The 9,491-nt window shown below is 49.3% G+C and overlaps 1 protein-coding gene across 5 annotated transcripts in view; it reads left to right on the forward strand.

The window, feature by feature from the left end:
- Rbm10 (RNA binding motif protein 10) overlaps nucleotides 1-9,491 on the forward strand; it is a 31,188-nt gene that overhangs the window by 10,623 nt on the left and 11,074 nt on the right. For 3 of the 5 annotated variants that reach the window (XM_010643496.1, XM_010643497.1, XM_019210553.1), the window contains exons 3-5: nucleotides 5,133-5,316; nucleotides 6,805-7,035; nucleotides 8,859-8,928. In XM_010643496.1, coding sequence (XP_010641798.1) covers nucleotides 5,133-5,316; nucleotides 6,805-7,035; nucleotides 8,859-8,928 — 485 coding nt within the window. The remainder of the gene's footprint in view (nucleotides 1-5,132; nucleotides 5,317-6,804; nucleotides 7,036-8,858; nucleotides 8,929-9,491) is intronic. The other 2 variants (XM_010643498.1, XM_010643499.1) reach the window with 1 other exon arrangement.

Here is a 9,491-nt window from a genome sequence, read left to right on the forward strand (position 1 = left end):
AATAGAGTATGGAAAGGGAAAAGTAGAAATTTAATGGGGTAGAAACCTGGCAGACACCACCTTAACTTTTTTTTTTTCTGAAACGCTTCCCCTTTATTCAGCAAATGTACAGGCTTACTATAGGGTAAGGTGGCGGAGGAGCCAGGGTGGCACTATTGGATCGCTATTGGATAGGGTAAGGTAGGGGTGGAACCAGGGTGGAGTCAGGATATTTGGCGCATCCTTATTGGCCACATGTTAGTTTTTGGGTTGTATGCTTTAGGGGCTGAGGCGAATGGAGTCAGGACTTTAGAGGTTTTTGAGAGGAACAGTTTATCTCCCTAAGGTCAGATCTCTACACACCCGAGGGGGCGGATTATTCCAGCCTTAATAGGCCTGGGAGTTTTCTCACGAGAGATGGGACACCACCTTAACTTGATGACCAAGGTCAGCATCACCAGAGATACATCATGCCTATGTAGATATCTTGCTGTGATATGGTCGGATAAATCTCACTTCTATTGTATGCTTTTTGAAAAAAGAGACTGAGAGGCAGGAGGATCCTATGTTTGAGCCTGGTCTGGGCAATTTAGCAAGACTGTCTCTAAAATAAAAAGGGGCTAGGGATGCAGTTCAGTGCAGAGGCCCTAGGTTCAGTCCCCAGCACTGTAAAAAACAAATAAAACAAGCAAAAACCCATAATTTCAGCTCTAATCAGAACATATATAAAACTAAGTCAAGACATTGTACATAAAAGACCTGACCAGTATGCTTTAAAACTGTAATAATGGTCATTTTTAAAAAAGGAGGGCCAGGGATTTAGCTCAGTGGTTCTGCCACCTGCCTTGCAAGGACAAAAGACAAAACAAAAACAAAAAAGGAAAGACTGACAAACTTCATAGGCTAGAGGAAACTAAGTGAGCATGGTGATCAAATGCAATATGATATCCTAGAACAGAAAAAAAGGACATATATGAGAAAACTGGTAGAATCACAGTAAAGTCTGTGGTTTGATTTCTTCTTTCTTTCTTTCTTTCTTTCTATTTATTTATTGTACCGTGGATCGGACTCTATTATAATCTTTGAACTTTTTGGTAAATGCAAAGTTGTTTCAAAATAAGATTGTCTTCATCAAGATTAGAATTTTTTTTTTTTTTTTTTTTTTTTTTTAGCTTTTTTGAGACAGGATCACTATGTGGTTCAGGCTGGCCTCAGACTTGGGGCAGTCTTCCTGCCTCAACTTCCCAAATGATGGGATTGTAGGCATGTGCCATCACACCCAGCTAAAATTAGAAATTTTATACATCAGAAGACACTATCAAGAGAATAAAAGCCGGGTGTGGTGGCACCCGCCTGTAATCCCAGTACTCAGGAGGCTGAGGCTGGAGGATCACTGCCAGTTTGAGACCAGCCTGGGCTACACAGTGAGTTCCAGAGCAGTCTGAACTAAATAGTGAGACCCTGTCTCAAAAAAAAAAAAACAAACAAGAGAATAAGAAACCCACAGAATATGAGAACATATTTGCAAATCATATATCCAGAAGAGATTACTATCCAGAACATAGAAAGAGCTGGGGTTTTTTTGTTTTGTTTTTTTTTGTTTTTTTGGTTTCGGGGATTGAACTCAGGACATTGCACTTGGCAGGCAGGTGGCAGAACCACTGAGCCAAACCCCCAGCCCAAAGAGCTCTTTTTTTTTATTGCATGTTTACAATATATAATGATAACATTCATTGTGGGGAGTTGTTACATGTAGATTATTCATCTGTTTTTGGTTTTTTTTTTTGTTTGTTTGTTTGGTTTTTGAGACAGGGTCTTCCCATGCTGTTCAGGCTGGTCTTGAGCTCACTGAGTAGCTCAGGCTGGCCTCAAACTCATGGCAGTCCTCCTGCCTCAGCCTCCCAAGTACTGGGATTACAGGTGTGCACCACTGTGCCTGGCTACATTATGCATCTTTGCATCCCTCTCCCCTCCCTACCCGCTAAAGAGTTCTTAAAACAATAAAACAACCCAATTTGTTTGGGATAAGGAAGCCGCTCAGTGGTATAGCTGGTGCATGCCCTAGGCCCTGGGTTCATTCTTCAGCACCAAAAAAGAGGGAAAGGATTTGAATAAACATTTCCCCAAAGAGGGGCTGGGGATTTAGCTCAGTGGTTCCCTCGCCTGCTTTGCAAGCATTAAGGTCCCAAATTCGATCCCTGGTACCAAAAAACAAATAATTTTCCCCAAAGAATATATACATATGGCCAATAAGCACCTGAAAAGATACAAAATTGAGGAGGTAGCGACAATGGGACCTTCATGAATTGCTGGTAGGGGTGTGAAATGGTGTAGCTGCTATGAAAAACAATTTGGCAGTTCCTCAATAATCTAAACAGGATTACCACAGGATCCAGTTCTAAAGATGTAGAAGAAGAGGTCCAGGTATTTATGCATCAGCATTCATAGCAGCAGTATCCACAATAGCTGAAGCAACCCAACTGTCCATACATAGATGAATGGGTAGAGTGTGATGTGCACATACAATAGAATATTACTCAAGCATAAGAAGGAGGGAAATTCTGGTACATGCTACAGCATAGATGAACCTTGAAAACGTGCTCAGTAAAATAAGCTAGCAACACAGAGACAAATGTTACACGAATCTGTTTGTACAAGATACCTAAAACAGGCAAGTTTGTAGAAACATAAAGGAGGATAGAGATTTTGGAGTAACGTGGAAAGGGGAGTTACTGTTTAATGAATACAGAGTTTCTCTTTGGGATGATAAAAAGGCTGTGGAAATAGATTGTGGCCATGGTTGGGCAACATGTGAGTGTACTTAATGCCACTGAATTACATACTTTTAAAAGTGATACCACCACTCTGGGAGGCTAAAGCAGGGTGATCACAAGTTCAGTCCTAGCCTGGAAAACTTTAGCAACTTAGCAAGACCCTTCCTCAAAATAAAAAAATAAAGGACTAGGGATATAGCTTAGTGCAAAGGCCCTGGGTTCAATCCCTAGTACTCTCCCCAAAAGAGTTAAAAAGGCGAATTTTATATGTATTTTACCACAGTAACAATGATTTGGAGCCAGGGTGGGGTGCACTACTATAATCCTAGCACTTGGGAGGCTGAGGCAGGCAGATCATTAATTTGAGGTCAGCCTGGGCAACATAGCAAATTTAAAGCCAGCCTAGAGTACATAGTTGAGGCCCTGTCTCAAAAAACAAAACAGGGCCTGGAGATTTAGCTCAGTGGTTTTGCTGCCTGCCTTGCAAAAACAAGGTCCCAAGTTTGATCCCTGGTACCAAAAACAAAACAAACAAACAAACAGAAAACAGAAAGATTTAGGAAAATATATACAAAAAGAAAAAGTTTGGGCTGGGGATATAGCTTGGTGGTGCTGTGCCTGGCTGGCAATCGCAAGATCGTGAATTCGATTCCTGGTACCAAGGAAAAAAGTTTATTTTTTTTTAAATGGTCTGCCTAGCCAGGTATGGTGGTAGACATCTGTAATCCCAGCACTTAGGCTGAGTCAGGAGGATCACCACAAGTGTTTTGAGACAGGATCTTACTATGTAGTGCAGGCTGGCCTGGAAGTCACAGGGATTTTCCTGCCTCAGCCTACAGAATGCTGGGATATAGGCGTGCGCCACCATACCTGGCTATGGTTTCATTTCTTCCATTTATTTATTTATTTATTTGTTTGTTTGTTTGTTTTTATGTGTTACCAGGGATCAAACTTGGGCCCTTGCGCTTGAGAGGCAGGCAGTGGAACCACTGTACCAAATCCCTGGCCCTTCATTTCTTCCATTTAAATCCTTGATCTATTTTAAATGTATCTTGGTATATATAGGAAATATAGTCTGAAGATATTGCACGTTTAGCTATTTAATTTTTTTATATAATTATAGTCAATATCTTTGTATTTTCTAAACAATATTTATCTGAGAACAGGCAAGCTATTTATTTCTACATATCAATTTTTAACCCAGCATCTTTACCGATATTATTTTGCAACTCAGGGTATGGAACCCCGGCCCTTATACTCTATACTTATACTAGGCAGGTGCTGTACCACTGAACTATACTCACAGCTCCTGATTTATTATTTAGTCATTTATCAGTTACAGGCTTAACTCTCATATCAGCTACAAGTAGTACTTTTTCCTTTTCAGCTTTTAAACCCTTTTCTTGCTTTCTTCGTTTAGTTGCTTACCTTTAGTTGAATGTTATTGATAATGGACATTCTGTGATGTTCCTGACCAGACTTGGAATCCCATCACATTTCCTGTGGAATCTAATTTTTTTTTGCTTGCCTGTGCTTTCTTTGTTTAAATGAATATGTGTTGGTTGTTTTTAGAATGTTGTTTTAGCCATTATTTTGTCCAAAAAAAATAATTGCCAGTACCTGCTGAGTCCTAGGCACTATGCTAAGCTTTGGGAAATGTAGTAGTGGGACCATGGTGAGCATTTCAGGGTTCATCTGGCCATTAAGAGAAGCCAATGAGCTAGGCATGGTGACGAATGCCTGTAATCCTAGCACTTGGGAGGCTGAGGCAGGAGGATCACTGTGAGTTCGAGACCAGCCTGGGCTACTTAGTGAATTCCAGGTCAGTCTCAAGTACATAGTGAGACCCTGTCTCAAAAAACCAAAAAGAGAGAGAGAGAGAGAGAGAGAGAGAGAGAGAGAGAGAGAGAGAGAGAGAGAGAGAGAGAGAGAGAGAGAGAGAGAGAGAGAGAGAGAGAGAGAGAGAGAGAGAGAGAGAGAGAGAGAGAGAGAGAGAGAGAGAGAGAGAGAGGGAGGCAGGCAGGCAGGCAGGCAGGCCGGCCAATGAAGGGAGTGACATGGTGAGATTTGATTGGTTTTGCTTTAGAGAACACTTACATTTGGGATTCTGGATGCAAAGACTGACCTGGGAGAGAAAGGTCTGGGTGTAGATGAGCAAACCAGTCAGGAGGCCACACCTGAGGTGCACAGGAAGGAAGTCAGCAAAGTGGGGAAGGGAGGGGTGACTTTGAGAGACATGCAGCAGCCAGCCCATGCTGGGAGGTGAGGTTTTTAGAATCCTTGTCTAGAGGCCGGGAGTGGGGACGGAGTTGGGGTCACCCTTGCCTCTTGCACCCTTCAAGAAGGACAGCCCTCTGATCCCCATCCTTCTTCCTCTAGAGGTGGTCGTGGTGACAGGACTGGTCGCTATGGGGCCACTGACCGCTCGCAGGATGATGGTGGGGAGACCCGAAGCCGAGACCATGATTACCGGGACATGGACTACCGCTCATATCCCCGAGAGTATGGCAGCCAGGAGGGCAAGCATGACTATGACGACTCCTCCGAGGAGCAGAGTGCGGAGGTGAGGGGATGGCCAGGCCTGGGGCCAGCACTCTGCTCCCATGCCCTCGGACTGTGCTCAGTGGCTTTGCCATGCCTGCAAGGTCTATGCAGCTCCCTTCTTTCAGGGCTCCACTCCCAAGTTGGGTCTCCCTGGCTTCCACATGCTTGCCTCTGTACTTCTGAGAGCCCCTGGCCACCACCTCTCTCCCTTCTTCTCTGTTGTTCGGTTTGGGCCTGAGGTTCACCATGAGCCCTTACTGCTTGCTCCCAGCCAATTAGGGCACTTAGAGTTTCTCACGTGGGACCCGGCGTCTGAGGTTGGGAGGGCAATAGGGGACCAAGATATCTCCAAGCTCCAAGCTGAGCAGCTCTGGGAGGCCAGCCATGGGCACTCCTGGCATGGACACAGCCCCTACACAGAAGGTTCCCTAGGGAGCCATTTCCATGATCCTTAGTATGAGAGAGAGAGAGAGCAAGAGCGAGAGCGAGTGCCCACCCATCTGAGGGGAAGAAACAGCCATGCCTCAAGGTAACCCTGTTTCAAGCAAGCAGATGGCTCTCCTGTCCAGGAGGGTAGGAAGAGTACTCTTGTAAGCCCAGCCATGGGATCGAGGACACAGTAGAGCCAGCCCCAGCAAGGAGACCCCCATGGTGGGCTGCCAGCTTTGGTCAGAACATTGACTGCAGGCAGCCAGGCTTCCCTGGTAGCCACTGTTGAGCTGTGCCTGGATGTCTGGCAGGTGTGGGAGTGGAGTACCTACTTACCTGGCTCTGGCCCTCTGCAGATGGGAGAATGTGAGCTTAGTCCTGGCATGGGTTATTTTGTTTTCATTTTTTGTGGCGGTGGGGATGGAACTCAGGGAGGGACTCATGCACATTAGGTGAGTGCTCTACCACTGAGCTATACCTTAGTCCCCACACCCTGTTTTGAAAGATACTGATAGTGATACAGGCCTGGCCAGGGCTGAGGGACATAGACTAAAGGAGAGTGTTCATGGCCCTCATACCTTTGCCATTTCCTGCTGGCTATGTCTGGCCCAGATCTGAAGCTGTTCCTATGCCCCCAGCTCAGTTGGTGACCCCAGGCCCAGGCTGGGAATTATAGGGATACGTGGCCTTCAGTGGCATGGAACAATTGTGTACATTCTAGCTGGGCTGCTGAGCGGGGAGGAGGGGAAAAATCAAGGACAGAGTCTGGTGTGCTGACTCAAACCAGCTCATCCTAGGGAGGTTTAAACTATGTCTCGTTACCTGCCTTTGGGAGTTCCTCCCCACACTAATACTGCCATCCCCTGAAGGCAGCTCCCCACAAAAGTATCCTGTGGAGCATTGGCAGCCCTGGAAGGGTTGCAGTCCAACAGCCCACCCTGCCTGCCTGAACCTTTAGCCGGAGCCCGCGCACCCCTGGCTTTCAGAGCCTGCCTGCCTCAGAGACCCAGCGGCCAGCCCTTAGGCCCGTCCAGACTGACTGCCCGCCTGGTGTCTCTCGTCTTATTCTGTTGGCCAGGATTCCTACGAGGCCTCCCCGGGCTCCGAGACTCAGCGTAGGCGGCGGCGGCGGCACAGGCACAGCCCCACTGGCCCGCCAGGCTTCCCCCGAGACGGCGACTATCGAGACCAGGACTATCGGACCGAGCAAGGGGAGGAGGAGGAGGAGGAGGAGGATGAGGAGGAGGAGGAGAAGGCCAGTAACATCGTCATGCTGAGGATGCTGCCACAGGCAGCCACTGAGGATGACGTACGTGCCCCCCATGGCCCTGGGCAGGCGGCAGAGCAGGAGGCCAGGCGGGATCTCCTCCAGTGCCCTCGATTTCTCCCCACCCCTCCCTCCCCTCAACCTCAGCACCTTTCCTCCCTTCTCCCCCCACCCGGCTCCTGTCCCCCGGCACTGTCCACCCTCTGTGGGCAGGCCCTGTCAGATCCTGGTGTGGACGGGAGGGCTGTCACATAGGCCAGCTCGACCCAGGGACAGTGGCTGTGGGTTTCTGGTGCTGGTGGGTGTGGGAGGGCGTGAAGAGAATTCCTCCTGCACATTCTGTTGGTTTCCATCCTTTCTGCGTGTGTGGACCAAGGCCCAGACCCTTACCAGGCCCAGTGCCTGGTAAGTGGTATTACTGGTGGCCAGAGATGACGCCGGGCCCTGCAGCCTGTGGGGGTGCAGATGGGATTTTCTGAAATTCCATGCTCATTCTCCCCTATCTCTTTTGTCAGCAGCATCAACTCATCACTAGCTTGACCACAGCACCTTGGGTGGCTGCTGACAGCCTCTCCACCCTGTCTGCCTTTGTTACATTCTGTCTCTTCCATCTTTCTTTCGTCTCCTGTTTCTTTCTCATATAGACTTTGCATAAATGAGCCACATCAAAACCCCAAGAAGGCTGCTAGTCTAGCTTTCTAACTAGCCTCTCTGGTCCTTGTCCTCTCAGTGCCTCTACCCCTGTGAGTCCTCTAAACAGTGCTCCTCTGAAGTCTGCCAGTCTCCTGTTTTATAGCAATAGAAATCCCACCTGAGCGTGTGAAGACTTCCAAAGTCCGGCTCACGTGCCACACTGAGGGCCAGGCAGTCGCTGACTGCTGATGTTCCCTGAGGATTTACGGCAGGGTGGGCCATGTGCCTAGCGGGCAGGTACTCCTTGTAGTCCATCCTACCGAGTGCCAGCAGCAAGCAAGGTGACTCACCCCAGGTCCCCACAGCCAGTGAGTAGCAAGCAGGGCAGAGTTGGGGTCCAAGCCTGGGCCCCTGGAGGCCAGAGCCTACATGCTTGCTGCTTCCTGAGCTCTCCCTGAGTGTGTGGTCCTGGTGACTCTCCTCTGCATCTTTTTCACCTCATGTGTGCGTGTGTGTCTCTGTATAAGGCTGATTTCCTGTTTTCTACCCTGATAAGGAAACTGAGACCCAGATGCAGGAAGACCCCTCTGTGAGAGTGCCTGGCATAGGCTGCTATCCTCTACAAGAGGTGCTGCCTGCTCCTAAGCGGCCCCTGCAGCTTCCCTCTGGCTCCTTCACCCAGGAAGCTCTCCAAACCAGGAGCATGCACCTGTTTCTCTCCTTCCTAAGTTTCTGCTACTTTCACAGTCTAGAGCACGTGGTGGGATCTGCTCGGGCTCCTGTCCTCCCCACCTTGCTGTTTGTGTCCTAAGTGTCTTTTGATGCAAGCTGGGGCAGGGGGCAATCCCCTTGCAAAGGGCAGGAGTCGCACCCCAGCTTTCCTCACTGCATGACTGCCACCAAGCCCCTTGTCAGATCACTGCCCACCACTCAAGTTGCTGGCTCACCTGCTCTTCTGTTGTCTTTGTGCCCCTGGGGGTCATCTTGCTGCTGTTCTTTTTCCTGCACTATGCCCCTGTCTTCAATTTGACTCACTTTCTGCACATCCAGGGCTGGAAGCCAGGGCTGGATTCTGGTGCGGGTCTGGAGTTGTCACTTGGGGGAAAGCACTAAAAGCGGCAGAGACAGTGCCTGTTGCCAAAGAACCCTTGGGGTTCAGAGCCCTCCAGCCAGCCGTACGTACCCAGCCACCCCTCGTGCTGAGCCTGTGCTGTTCTGTATCTCCCGTGCAGATCCGTGGTCAGCTGCAGTCCCACGGCGTCCAAGCTCGGGAGGTCCGGCTGATGCGGAACAAATCCTCAGGTGAGCTTTTGTTCCCAGTGCCTCTCCCTTCTGCTGGCCAGCCTCAGCCTTCGAATCTCCCTCCAGCCTCTGCCTCTCCCTCCCTCACCCTCCCGCCTTCCTGCCACAGCTGGGAATGGACATCTTGGGGGGTGCCCTCTCTTCTCAGCCCCTCCCCTACTCTCCTCACAGCTCCAGCCAGCAGCCTCTACAGGGTTTTGTTGGGGAGGGTGCAGCTCTGGGCTGAGCTGAGTGCTTCCCAGGAGCAGGGCCAGGGCCAGGCTCCGTGGAACCTCGTCTTTGGGATTCTAAATATCAAATAGTGACCCCCTCCCAGGACACTCCCTTCCTTCTCTTTTCTTCTTCCACTGCCCCTTGCTCTCCTCCACATTTTTCTGGCAACAGCCTCTCACCAGAAAGGAGGTCTGACATAGACCCACCCTTGTGTCCCAAAGGGGAGGCAGGGGATGGCTCTCAAACAAGGGTGCTTCCCAAGGAGCAGCCAGGACTCTGGCCTCCCCCATTCCCACCCTCCCTCTTCCAGGCTGCTCGGAGCTGGCCTGAGCTTAGTGGGGGGGGGGGTG

This window comes from Fukomys damarensis, unplaced genomic scaffold, assembly GCF_012274545.1.
Source record: "Fukomys damarensis isolate Sample0158 unplaced genomic scaffold, DMR_v1.0_HiC HiC_scaffold_39, whole genome shotgun sequence".
Classification (NCBI taxonomy): Eukaryota; Metazoa; Chordata; class Mammalia; order Rodentia; family Bathyergidae; genus Fukomys; species Fukomys damarensis.